This window comes from Cryptosporidium ryanae (assembly GCF_009792415.1).
Source record: "Cryptosporidium ryanae isolate 45019 chromosome Unknown contig_15, whole genome shotgun sequence".
NCBI classification, from domain to species: domain Eukaryota; phylum Apicomplexa; class Conoidasida; order Eucoccidiorida; family Cryptosporidiidae; genus Cryptosporidium; species Cryptosporidium ryanae.
Genome location: NW_027125571.1, coordinates 20,163 through 34,095, shown reverse-complemented (window position 1 = coordinate 34,095; position 13,933 = coordinate 20,163). Strand labels below are relative to the sequence as shown.

General features: G+C 30.4%; 6 protein-coding genes across 6 annotated transcripts; 1 reads left to right on the top strand and 5 right to left on the bottom strand.

Moving 5' to 3' along the window:
- Positions 1-362: 362 nt before the first annotated feature.
- On the bottom strand, positions 363-953 carry FG386_000598 (ribosomal protein S5; the record flags this gene model as incomplete). Its single annotated transcript, XM_067339942.1, has 1 exon — positions 363-953. One exon carries the CDS (start codon positions 951-953, stop codon positions 363-365), a length of 591 nt encoding a protein of 196 aa, XP_067195621.1.
- Positions 954-1,481: 528 nt separating this feature from the next.
- Positions 1,482-2,408, bottom strand: FG386_000597 (phosphoglycerate mutase domain protein; the record flags this gene model as incomplete). Its single annotated transcript, XM_067339941.1, has 1 exon — positions 1,482-2,408. One exon carries the CDS (start codon positions 2,406-2,408, stop codon positions 1,482-1,484), a length of 927 nt encoding a protein of 308 aa, XP_067195620.1.
- Positions 2,409-2,810: 402 nt separating this feature from the next.
- FG386_000683 (SEN1 protein) lies at positions 2,811-6,140 on the bottom strand (the record flags this gene model as incomplete). The annotated part of the gene is made up of 1 exon (XM_067340027.1): positions 2,811-6,140. One exon carries the CDS (start codon positions 6,138-6,140, stop codon positions 2,811-2,813), a length of 3,330 nt encoding a protein of 1,109 aa, XP_067195706.1.
- A 397-nt stretch (positions 6,141-6,537) lies between these two features.
- On the bottom strand, positions 6,538-8,892 carry FG386_000673 (DHHC family palmitoyl transferase; the record flags this gene model as incomplete). The annotated part of the gene is made up of 1 exon (XM_067340017.1): positions 6,538-8,892. One exon carries the CDS (start codon positions 8,890-8,892, stop codon positions 6,538-6,540), a length of 2,355 nt encoding a protein of 784 aa, XP_067195696.1.
- A 1,013-nt stretch (positions 8,893-9,905) lies between these two features.
- Positions 9,906-11,687, top strand: FG386_000662 (protein kinase; the record flags this gene model as incomplete). Its single annotated transcript, XM_067340006.1, has 1 exon — positions 9,906-11,687. One exon carries the CDS (start codon positions 9,906-9,908, stop codon positions 11,685-11,687), a length of 1,782 nt encoding a protein of 593 aa, XP_067195685.1.
- A 59-nt stretch (positions 11,688-11,746) lies between these two features.
- Positions 11,747-13,594, bottom strand: FG386_000651 (uncharacterized protein; the record flags this gene model as incomplete). The annotated part of the gene is made up of 1 exon (XM_067339995.1): positions 11,747-13,594. One exon carries the CDS (start codon positions 13,592-13,594, stop codon positions 11,747-11,749), a length of 1,848 nt encoding a protein of 615 aa, XP_067195674.1.
- Positions 13,595-13,933: the final 339 nt, after the last annotated feature.

Below are 13,933 nucleotides of genomic sequence, written 5' to 3'. Positions count from 1 at the left end.
AGTCTTAAAACAGGTGAAGTAGGCAGCAGATAAATGAGAAAAGTAGAGGGATAGACGTCAAAAATAATGTAAACGACGAAAACAAACGACCAAATTTAAACCTCAGTCAATACCCGCAGTAAATTGGATTGAATGCCAATTGGAAACTGGATGCAAAACCGTGCAGATTGGACGTTCAGAAAAAATCATGTGAATGTACAGTAAACTACTTAGGTTAGGAAGACAACACTAAGGTCATCTTCTATGTGCTGATATACTACTATTGTTCTAATCAGATGAACTAAGAGTGGGTCCCCGGATTTTACACTTTGGAATATAGAAAAGTATATCCAGTATTCAATGAATAAGAAAACTGGAAGCGTTCAACGGTTAGCTTTAGCCACACGTTCAACCTCGTCTTTTCTCTTAATAGCATAACTATTCGGGTTTTCCTTGGCACAATTCATGATCTCATCCGCAAGACACTCTGCAATTGTTTTGATGTTTCTAAATGCCTGATTACGAGCACCGGTGCATATTAAATAGATAGCCTGGTTAACACGTCTTAGCGGAGAAACATCAACAGCTTGACGTCTAACAGCACCTGCAGAACCGATACTTGTGGAATCTTCACGAGCACCTCCATTTTTAACGGCATCGACAAATACCTGAATTGGATTCTGATCCGTAACGAGGTTGATAATATCAAAGGCAGCACGTACAATGCGGATCGCCTGGTTTTTCTTACCATTGTTTCTCCCGTGCATCATTAAGGAGCAAACAAGTCTCTCTACTATTGGACACAATGCCTTTCTAAAACGCTTCACCTGGTATCTACCTGCAGTTATCGGTGCATACACGCAAGCCTTATCCTTAACGGCAATATAGTCTACCAGAGACAAGTCGGAAACATTGACATCATCATAAGACCACTTTCCGAATAATTTCACATCCGATGTCGAAAAGGTTGCCATTTTTACTACTTTTTCGTTTCTCGCTAAACTATATATATCCTATCAATTATGTCACTTGTTATATCAAACTCGCACTCCTTAAGGTATTAAAAGCCTTATATGAACCTCAAGAGAACAAAAATACAGATTCTTGTCAAATACCAATAATGGATTTGTCTAGTTACACTATTTCCAATGTTAAATTGACTTTATTAATATACGTAATTAATTATGTCTTTCTTTAACTTTTTTAATATACTCAATCGTATACTAAAAATAAAACAAACAATACCAAATGCCAACGCCTATCTATTATTAATAAATTAAAATAAACTATATGCTTAAAACTAACCGTTGAACTATTACTAATAATAAGTCTATTTAAAATAAACAACACTATTAAAAAATATAAAGTAAAATAAGTATACTAAATAAAACGATTAAATAATCGCACTATGCCTTCCTATATTAATTTATTTTATATTAACTCGTCTAATTTACCCGTCTCAAGCAGTGCCCGCCCTGTGTGGCGCCTTTTAAACGTGAATACTAATCATGCATTTGTAGTTTATCCATATAAGGAAATATTCTAGCTGTTTTCCTGAGAGATTCTTCTGTGAGATGAGAGGTTGAGTTCCACTTTATGCATATACACATTCTTGGATCTATTCTCTCTTTCTCACTTTTTTCTTTGGCGTCGGTGCAGCATTCTTGATTATTTTTGTTTTGACGTGCATTCTTTACAAGTGATATTTGACTAATAGCACAGTTTTCACATGGAAAGAAAAGCGATTCTTCACAAGGAGGAAGCGGTTCCCTTTGGAGAAGCTTTTTCATTAGTATATCTTGGAAAAGTCCGTGCGTGATTAGGATATTTACCCTTCTTTGGGATTCTACCCCGTACTGTGCGACATTGTTATAACTTATTTCCCAAAGCCATTCGGAGACCCTATGTGCTCTCTCGACCGCATCTTTAAAGCTTTCTTGTGGTTTTCCCCACCAACCCTCGTCTTTAATGTTTTTGTCTAGTATGAATTCTGGATACTCTTTCAATATATCGCCCCTTTTCTTGCCATTGCATATCCTCACGACAGCTTTAAGTTCGTTGCTGTGATTCCTTCTCCCATGAAATAGGCCTCCAACTTCACATAAGTCTGCATTCACATATACGGGGCATCCTACTCTCTTTTGTATTTCAAAAGCTGTGTCTAGTGATCTCTGCATAGGGGAACAGTATATCCCTCCGAATATAGGTTCAGTTAAGCACATTCCTTTTTGATCTTCACCCTGTTGTTGCCAAACCTTGTTATCTTTAGACGCAAGATACTCCGCTGTTATTTTTGCTTGCTTAAACCCTATTTCTGTTAGATGTGGATCCGGTACTCTCCTTTCATTATATTTATCTTTTAAATCTACCGAGTCGTTATTATTTGTTGCGTTATTCGAAGACTCTGCATGTCTTATAAAAAACCACATTTTTACCTACTTAAACTTTATATAGTCTCGCTTAGGCAGTTAAATATAAACTTGTTACTCTCCATGCAAACATTCGATACAATTATTTATTATACTTGGACATTAGGGCGCCTTCAATTCTCAAACAATTACCGGAAACCCTTGTTATTAACCCTTGATATTTAAAAAATCAAATTAAATGGCAGTTATTTGAAGCAAAAAGCGCAAAAACATCCTGTTAGCCTCTTTTAAAAGGAGATTTCATTACACAACACATAACTACTAGTTCCTTAAATTTCTGTCTCAGATAAACTTCAAAAATCAATCAAAAAAAAGTTTCATGCATATGCATGCAATTAAAAATAGTTATACATGTTACTTAAGCTTGAACTATACTAACCTATTGCAAAACATACTAGCTTTCTAATCACTTAATTCATTATTATCGTCCCGATTATACCTGTTGTCACATTCGTAATTTCCAGTTAAGTCATATTCATTCATATCATAATATATCTCTAAATTTATATCTTCAAAATGTATTTTCTGGTCCTTTCTGTCATTTCCAATGCATTCATCTTTAAAAATGGGTAAATTAATATTTTTGTTCAGTAATTTGTGTCTTTTTTTGTGCTTTGTTTCGTATCCTGGTATTTTTTCTTTCAATTTACCGAAATAAGAAGAGTCTATTCTTGATTTTTGCTCAATTCTAGATAAATTGCCATTGTTCTTTTCAAATACTGAACAATCTAAAGTCAGTGAATGAATAAAATCTGGAATATAATTCTTTAATGTGTTTCTTATATCTTCCTTTCTTTGCAAATAAGTGTATAACCAATATTTTAAATAATTATCAACTGTTCCAAATCTCTTAAAGTCAACAGAAAATTGACAGTTATTTTTGCAAGAATAATTCCACAAACTCCTCCATTCTGGATTTCCCAGTAGGTACCTGCTATTGCCAACTATCCAAAGGTTATATTTTGCCCTAGTTAATGCAACATTAATACGTCTTCTGTCAGCTATGAAACCTGCATTTGTCTTTCTTAAATTACTATTTTCTATATTATCGTCTTCAACATACTGCGATCTAACCACAGAAAAAATAATGTAATCCTTTTCCTGTCCCTGGAATCCGTCAACCGTTGACACATCTATTGGACAAACTGTATCATGACCCAGGTTGAATTTTTCCCTTATTTTATCTTTTATTAATTTAACTTGTTCATTGTAAGGCGATATTACAGCTATACGCTCATACCAGGGTATATTTGAATGTGAATCAGCTATTGAATAAAAACCTGATTCAGAAGATTTGATACATGAATTAGACAAAGGAAAGGAGGATAAATTTGTGCATGATTCCTTTGAAGTCTCATCTGTCTGCTTAATATGATATTCGTGTAATATTAGTCCCAAAAGCTCTATCATTTGACAAACAAATTCTGCCTCTATAGGATTTGATATAGACTTCCCTTGGTCTTCCTCGGAGTTAACAGAAAAGAATGTAAACGGTTTGAAAATTGGAATTTCTTCCCAAGGTATTGTTGACTTTCTCGTTTTTACTATATTTTCGTAGTTCATCAATTCACCATCATAAAAATGCTTTGAAGGAAAAGCGGATATGTCCGGATGCATTCTGTATTGTACTCCTAACATTACCACAGGGAAACCGCTCATTTGCAGTCTTTGAAATAACGATATATCATATTTATGTTCTATTGCCCTCCTTGAAAGTACCGTTGCAGGTAACTGCTTAGGATCTCCCACTAATATAAGCCTTTTACAACCTAATCTTAACGGTATTAATGTCGACAATTCTATTCCCTGTGATGCCTCATCTATTATCACAGTATCAAATAATAATTGTTGATTATTATTTGCACAAATACCATTATTAACTGCATGCATGCATGCATTTCCGTCAAGAGCGCCGTATGTAGATCCAATAATATTACCTGTATATATAGATGAAGCATTAGCATTATTGCCTTTATTTGAACAAGAATCTTTTTTAAATGTGTAGTTGTTGGATGCTCTAGTTTGATTCAGTATAGACATAAGCTCTTTACTTCCGCATACTGACAATGTTGCACATGTTATTTGCGACTCTTGTAATATCTTCCACTGAGTTTGGTGTCTAATCTCTTGTTTACATGTCTTAACGTCGTAACCATTTCTTTCAAGTCTTTGTTGAAGTTTGTACTCCAAACTGTGCTCATTCAAGTCTGGGTGAAAATTGGGGCCTGCTCTTACCAAAGTTGGAGAGTAATAATTTCCGGCACTATCTAATATACCTCCTTCTCCGGTATTTTGATTATAGATCAACTTTCTGACTATTGCATCTATTGCTGCATTTGAAGGAGCACAAATCAACAGCTTTCTCGGACCAATTTTGTGATTCCTCATGTCTAAAACAAGCTTATTTACCTGCATATCATTTTTATGACAAGGTACAAGATCTCGCATTTCTGTATCGTACCATGGAACATAATCAGAGCCATAACACCATGGTTTAGCTCTAATTAACTGTTGTAATCCTTTGTTTTTATATAAATATGTCTCTTCACCAATAAAATCGTGTTTTTCATTTTTATTATCATTAACACATCCGTTTTTTTTCTTTTTCAAAGGGGTTAAATCCTCTTTATTGTTATATATATTATTTGAATTGTCCAAATTCGAAGATAATAACGCACTTATTATTCCGATAATTGTTGTTGTCTTTCCAGTTCCCGGTGGACCTTGTATTAGACTTATTCCATTATATTTTAAACATTCCCTTAGTGCACTCATTTGAGATGGATTATAAATGGTCTCTAATCGTTTCTCTAAAATAGTCGGAATCTTCATATATTTTATATCGACAGTTTCCGATGATTTTTTATATAATATGTCTTTTTTTAAAGGAAGATCTTTCAAAGAAAACAAACCACTTAACTCTCTGTAACTTGTTGCAAAAGAGGTAATTCTAGATATTCTCCATAATCTACTATCTTTTTCACTTGAATCCATTACACTACTTAAAGACTTCTTAAAGCCCAATAATCTTTTCTCCGTTCTCTCCAGATCAAATGTTGGAATACTTTTACCCAACTTTTTTGCCTCCAAATAATGACTTGGGTTTAAGACATTTACAAATAATTTGCCACTATAACTTGAACCCTGAACAACACCTATCACGTGACTTAGTCCAACATTTCCAGGTGATTCTAAATTAAAAGTATTTCCTCTCAAATCAACCTCAAAATCAAATACTATTAGTACTAAATCTTGTGGCGAATAATAAATAGAATCATCATTTATTTTTCTTTCAAATTTCAATGTATAAAATTTTAAATCTTCACTCGCAGAAACTGCCTTTTTTACTTCTAATAAAGTAAAAGACTCAAATTCACTCATCTCTATTTGCTTTGATCTTTGTATTGATTGCTGACACTCCAACAAAAACAATGGGAAAAAATAACTCATATAGTCTAATATTCCACTAAACACTCCCGGGTTATCTCTGACTTTACATCTTTCCCCATGTATATCATATGAATACACCAGGTCCCTTTCTTTTTCACTTTCTATTCCAAACTCCTCTTCTTTTATATCCTCAAAAAAATCCCAAATTAGTAATATGCTATCAAAATTTGCTATTTTATAATGATTCAACTCCGCTATTTCATTGTCCCTTTCTTCTTTATCAATACGAAAGTCATCTCTCTCACTTTGTCCTTTTCTTGTTTGCTTTCTCTCTAAACGCATTCTCTCTTTTTTCTTTGTATTTACATTACAAACCACGATATTTATTAACTAAAAGTACACATATAAATCCTAATTTATCCTCCCCACTATTACTTATACGTACTCTTTATTTGTATTATCTACTCCAAAACTAACCCTTAAATTAAATTTATCACTTATTTTGATTTAACAATGTCAATTTTTACAAACACTTATCCCGCCCTTTAAACCACAATAGCCGTATATACAACGAGACTAAAAAATATCTAGAAAAAAAACAAGGTAAATGCAATAATTTATTTTACAATGATATCTAGTGTGATGACTTTTCAAACGAATAGTTTTCAGAAACAAACAAAAAAACTGCAGGCTATTTATATATATATTAATTACGCCTTTTACTTCCATATTACTCAAATTAATTAACACCATATGGATTTACCTGATAATAATGTGGGTCGATATTTGATTTAATAATACAAGGATTCATATATTGATTGTGAGTATATAAAGAACCGTCAACATGATTTAGATCATTTTCTTGGTACATATTTACCATCTCATTATTACCAATGTAATTAGTACCAACTTCAACATTGCTTCCTGCAAATTGGAAATTGTTATGTGATATACTATGATAAGGCACACTACTATTTTCAAACATAGAATTTGTCTCAACAGTGTTTCCCGTTATTTTCTCTGGCTTTCTTATATTTGAAAAAAAATCAACGCTATCAAATGAATTGTTTTTCATAAAATATGCCAGTATGCTCCTTATACAGGAACTAAATGTTCTTCCTTGCATATCGTAACAGAATCCTTCCATATTATAACCCGAAAATCTTTTTTTTACTGCTTCCGGTTTTTTGTAGTATTCGTAAAATGTAACATTAGTTAGAATAGATTTAATGTGTCTTACAAGTAAATATAATACAAATACCATCCATGGAATGTTTGCAAAACTATTAAACATAATCAAGGCAAACCACGGATCTGAAGTGACGAAATAATATATTTTCTCATTAAAACTGATATCTTTTGTTTCATTGTTCCCAAAAAACAAATCAGCTGCTTGAAATGAAAACCAATTATTGCCACCAAAACTACCATTGTTTCCTGGTCCATTCAATTCTGATGTAGATATTCTTTTCACTGACGCTGAAAATTGAAATCTCTGTGAGCAATAATGTCTAAGCAAATAATAATACCATATAAACGATGTCATTAAAAATGATAGAAAAAGGAAAAACGATCTCTGATTACCATATCCAACACATGAATCTATCCAAACACAATGATGATCAAATCTCTGTATACAATAACCACAGTCGGAACAATGATGGGCTCTAAAAGGTCTTTCAGTTCTACAAGTCACACATATTTTAGGTGTTATTGGTGACGCTGTATTTATCTGTTTTCCTTCTACTATATCTAAATATAACTTTGTGTGATATGATTGTCTTTCTTTTGACACAAATGGCATTAAAGCTATTACTTCATTTGATAATTCTATTTGCTTTAATATATGATTATTATAACATTCTTTATAACGATTAATATCAATGTCTTCACCATAGAAAGCTTTTCTATTCATTTCAATTAAATTATTATTTAAAACTACTTGCTCATTTTCTTTTTGCATTAATTTGTACATACTAGAACTTCTGCTCATTCTTTGTGCTTGAACAGTCAGTAAAGGTAAATACAAACCGTATGATTCTAATATTAACATTTTGTCACGTTGTAATCTTGGAATTAATTTTTGATATATTGGATACTTGACATAATTTACATTGCTTACATTTGATAATAACCAAAACATTTGAGATATTGTAAATAATAAAAACCATAAATAAGTACTGTTTGATTCAACTTCATCTAAATATTCACTGTAAAATTTCATTGTACTTACCATTATACAAACAACAACAAAATTCAAAATAGAAATAAACCAGTAATAAATTGCATAAGGGTTTTTTAAAAATGATATTTTTCCAAACATCCTATTATGATAATACCAAAAAGTAAGTACCATTGCCAACCAATAATTTCTTCTTGTCCAACATATTTGAAAAACTGTGTTGCCTACCATTTGACTTTCATAATTTGTGAATGGGTAAAAATAAATTAAACCCAAGTCACACAAAAAACTCACAGTTTCATCATCTATATCGGCCGAACAGGCCGTATGAAGTAATGTATTACCTTTATGATCCCTATGCCCTGAGTTTGCACCATGGCTTACTAACCATTGTATAACTGGAAAATTACCTCTCTTTGTTGACCAAAACAGTGGTGTCTGACCCAATACGTCCTGTTCTTCCAAAGAATAACCTTGTAAATAAAGCCATTCCATTACTCTAAGTATTTCGTGTATTTTGCTATCAGAAGATTCTGAAGCCGCAGTCAACATAAGACCAAAATTATTCCTATTCTTCACGTAAAAAATTCTACTTCCATACTTATCATAAAAGTACTTTAACATTGAAAAATTTCCCGATTTCACACAATAATGAATTGCAGTATCCCCATTAATATCACCTGTGAACGGATCACAACCTAAATTAATCAAATTAATTGCTACATCATCCCAACGATAATAGACTGACCAATGAAGTGCATTAGATTCGTTCAATATTTCTATACGCCCTGTTTCTATCAGTTGTTGAATAATATTATGTAATGTGTTTTTATCCCTCCGTTGAGCTGCAATGGCCAACTCATTTGCAGTGTAATCTGCTTCGTAACGAGTAGATCCTTTACTTAACTCCATTTGACGAACATCTCAATATTATTATTATATATTTTCTTCCTTTAATAACCGAAAATCTTAAATAAAATAAAAAAATTTGTATTCCAATTCTGCTCGATCTTTTATTTTTTCATATTCATTGAAAAAATTTTCCGCCAAACATTAAATGTATCTTAAAGCATCTAGATTGCTTGCCCCACTCATGCTCCCCACATTTCAAAACATAATATATTTAACATTTTAATTGTCAATTGTTGAATTTATTTGGTAAAAATTAAAAAGTAGGAATTAAACTGATTGAATTGTACATTCATTGTATGTATTTTAGGCTGAAATAAATCTTGTTTTAAATAATCTTCTCCTCGAAGCAACAATTCATTGATCATTAATTTCATTTCTTTCCCCCCACTTTAAGTAATAAGTTCATTATACTTATCTCTTTTTTAATTAAACATTACATCTTTTATCTTCATAATTATGTATTTATATTTCTAATACTCTTACTATAATTTTTCTCTAATGTTCATGTGGACGTAATAAAAAAAAAATAATTCAGTACCGGTAATGCCAATGTGGAACTGCTGCCACGACGGTATTGCAAAAAAATACATGTAATGAATGACACGTGTTGTGTGTGTATAAAAAAAACATGATAAATAAATCCAGAATAAATAAAACATATTTTAAATAACCGTAAATAATGAGAATATTACTGTAGGAAATAGAATAAATATACGAATTTTTTAAATGTTGTGAAATATCCTACGGTCTTTCCTTTTTGTTATTGTATTTCCTACAAATATTCTCAGATAAAATAAAAAGTTACATTTATATTATGTAATTAAAATATATAAAGTGTACAAAAGTAAGAAAAACAGATTGGGAATATACTAAAAACAGATATTGAATGACAATTTTTTAGGATTAGTGATCATAATTTGAAATATAATACGAATATTTGATACAAAAAAGGATAAACATATTAAAATGACGTTTTTTCTTTACTTTGGATAATAATTTAACTGAAAGAATTAATGGCATCTCTATTGAAAAAAACAGAAAACGTATATTTCCTTCTGCAGGTTTCACCAATAGTTCAAATTCATACATTGAAATCAAATGTGAGATATAGAATAGGTCCTGAGGATGGAATAACAGATGTTGATATTTCATACCCAGACCCACCTGAATGTATTACAAGTAGTTTTGATTTATGGATTAAGAATGAAGATCGTGAATTTAGAATAACAAGAAAAAGTGAAAATAATTTAAACGAACCGTGTAAATATTATTATAAAGACTGTATAACAGGATCATATTTACCTATTCCATTATTTCCAGACATAATAGTTGTATCATCTGGTACCAAATTAAGAGTAATGACATCACAACCAAATGAGTGTAACATTGCATTTATATTAAAATCTCAAGATGTTTCAGAAATATTTGGGGATGAAATAAGATTTAACACAGAGATAAAAGCATGTAAGATTAATATTAATAAGGAAAATAGTCAAAATATGAAGTTTGAAAACTTGATTAACAATATGCAACAAATAGGTGATTTTAGAAGTAAGAGAAAGAATGATGTTAATAAGAGTTATATAATAATTCCAGAGGCTTCACTCGGTAAAGGAGGTAATGGGGAAGTTTTTCTTGGTATAAATAGGGAAACTTTTGAATTTGTTGCAGTTAAATCAGAAGTTTCTGGTTCGCTATCAAGAGAAGCTGATTATTTAGATAAGTGCAGAAGTGAATATGTAGTTAGGAAATTAGATTGGTTTCAAAATAGAACAGATAATAGAGAATATTTGATAATGGAGTTATTCCATGGTGGAACTATTCGTCAATTACTGAGATTTAAGTATAAAAATGGTCTTCCAATAAACGCTGTCAGGAATTTAATGTATACATTATTAGTTGGAGTGAATCAAATGCACTCAAAGGGTGTTGTTCATAGAGATTTAAAAACAGCAAATTTAATGTTGGCAGATGTTATTAGAGACATTGAAATGTGTAGTTCACAAATGAAAATATGCGACCTAGGCAATTCGGGAATACCGGTAAATGGAAAGCTTAAAGGTCATTGCTGTACTTGTTTTGCAACAGCTCCGGAGATTTATACAAATAACGAATATGATGAAAAAGTTGATATGTGGTCAATTGGTACTATTTTTTATGAGCTAATTACGGGAAAAAGATTAATCGAATGTAATCATCAAATGTACTGTGATGCAAATGAGAAAATAATAAAGTTTGAATTTAAAAAGCTGGAAAAACAATTAAAAAATCACGTCTTGAATGTATATAATATAAGTGAACTTAATTGGTTTGATGATGCTTTGGATTTATTTGGTAAACTACTTGATAAAAGTCCATCAAATAGAATATCAGCAGCGTCGTGTTTATCACATTCGTTCTTCTTAAATAGTATATTTTCGAAGTTGGAAGGTTCATGGAGATGTATAACAAAATTGCATTTACACAAAATATTGGATGAAAATGTGCCAATACAACATGAAGAGGATGAAGTTAAGACATTTATTCCAACATGCAAGTGTTTTAAATGCTTGAATAATAATAAATTTAATTACACTGGTATTGGATGTTCAAGAATACAATCAGGCTGTTTTTCCACATTTAGCACTATATACAGTTATTGTTCTTCAAAAAATAATATCAATAGCAATTTATTCAACAAACAAGTAAATATAAATAAATTGGGAAAACAAATACTTCGAAGTACAATGATACATCGTAATAAAATAAATGATAATTCATTTAATGAACAAAATTTAAATACACAAAATAAATAAAACAATATAATGTTATTTTTTTAAAATAATCCTATCATAAGCTAAAAATAATAATCATATTATAATTCGTGAGATAAAGCCATATCAAGATCATCATCCTCAAATGCATTTTCAGGATTCAGATAAACCTGAGGATCAAATTTATTTGAAACATTTTCAGAAAGCCACTGAATCATTTCAATAATAGTTCTATCACCCCCATAAAACATTGGTTTATCTTTTTCACCTGACTTAAAAAGTAACAATGTCGGAAAACCAAAAATTTGTATATTTGGAACATCGTTTTGAGAGCCATCTATTTTAGCTATTTTTAACTTGTCACTTAAACCTTGAAGTCTAAATGCAAGGGAGTGAAAGTCTGGTTCAAGTTTCCTGCAATGTCCACACCAAGGTGCAAAAAACACTATAAATACATCTAAATTATTGTCAATAACCTCTTTCTTAAATGTTTTCGAGACTACAATTCTAACAGCTCCTGTATTATCTTCTTCAGATGGTGGTTCCTCACTTTTATAATAAGGTTCAATTCTTCCTGAAATAAATTCATTAATAAAATGTTCAATATTTGAATCTTGTAAAAGTTTTTGGCCATAAATACGGGATTTATAAATTAATGGAGCTTGTGATTGCTTTATTGGAGGCATGTTTGGTGGCAATAAAATATGGCTATTGTCATTATTATCCTCAGGTACTCTAATAATAGATATAACTGGAAATTCATTTTCATCATTAACAAGAACTTGACTAATTCTTTTTTCGTGAGGGAGAGAGTTTCCACTTCTAACAAATATAATATCACCTCTAAATTGAATGGCTAGATTTCTGTACCTTTCCATGAATAAATTATAATTTGGTGTATCTTTGTTTATGAATATAAAGGCAATAGGCTTATTTCCTGAAAATAATTTTTGAGCAATAAAAGGATTAAAATCTATAATTAATGGAAATTGATATTTATGAACCAAACTTTCCAGGAGGCCATAATCATTAAAATCTATATCATTAAGTAATAATACACCTTGTTCAGCATTTTCATTCATTCCGATACGATTTAAATCAAATAACTCAGAATTATCATTCCAAGGTGTGATTATTGCAAGTAAATTACTCTTATTCATGGTTGAATCATCATTTCGAAGTTTTGAGTTGTTGCTCTTATATAAAATATATTTAACAATATCAGTATTGTTTAGAAATGTATGAGCGAAAAATATATTGTGGTATTTACGTGATATCTTAGAATATGAAACTGAGACAGTATTTGTTGAATTCGTTTGAGTCTCATTAACTATTGCTATCATTTTAATAGAGCTTTTATCAGTGCTGGTAAATAGTTTAAGAGATTCAATATCTAAAATAGACAAATCACGATCAAATTCTGTATTAATAAAATTAGTAATAGATACAGCATTAGACAAACCATTGTAGTAATGCCCGATACCCTCAGAATATACTTTAATTGTTGGAAATTTAATTATTTGTTCCATCAAAACAATTTGTCTATGCTCATTGGCATCTATTTTACCAAATTTAATTTGTTTATACTTTAAAATTTGTGCAGCTTTATCAAATTCTGGAATCATTTCACGACAGAACATACACCATGGTACATAAAAAAGTACAACTGAATCTACTCTAGTGAAATTATAAATATCTTCATGACCAAGTTGTTTAACTAGATTTAGATTATCACTACTCATATTAGAAGCTTCAATTTTATGATTATGCATTATAGATGAAGGAAAAGGAGTAGTTAATTGTAAATTATTGTTATTACCGTTTTCATTACTTAATGATACATCCACTTCTAAATTAATTCCATTTTCATTGATATTATTTGATTTAGTATCACGAAATTCAACACCAAAAACGAAATTTGAGAGAATTTGGGAAAATACCAGAACCATAAATATTAATTCAAAAAAGTAATAGTTCATCATAATACCTGTGTAATTATTAAATACAACTCTAAATATTCTTTTTTTGTTATAAAAGGAATAATAATACTATTATTTAATAATTAAAAAAATAGCGTTTATAGTATCTCTTATATATACATAAAGTACCAAATTATGTATTCTATAGTATAAATTATTATAATTATTAGATATATTTTCTATATTTCAATTGACAAAAGTAAATTATAATTGGGAAAAAAAGATTTATGTGGTTTTATATTTTAAATATCACAATAATTTATGTTGTAAATAACTAAATGTGTAATAATGAATAAATATAAATTTTTT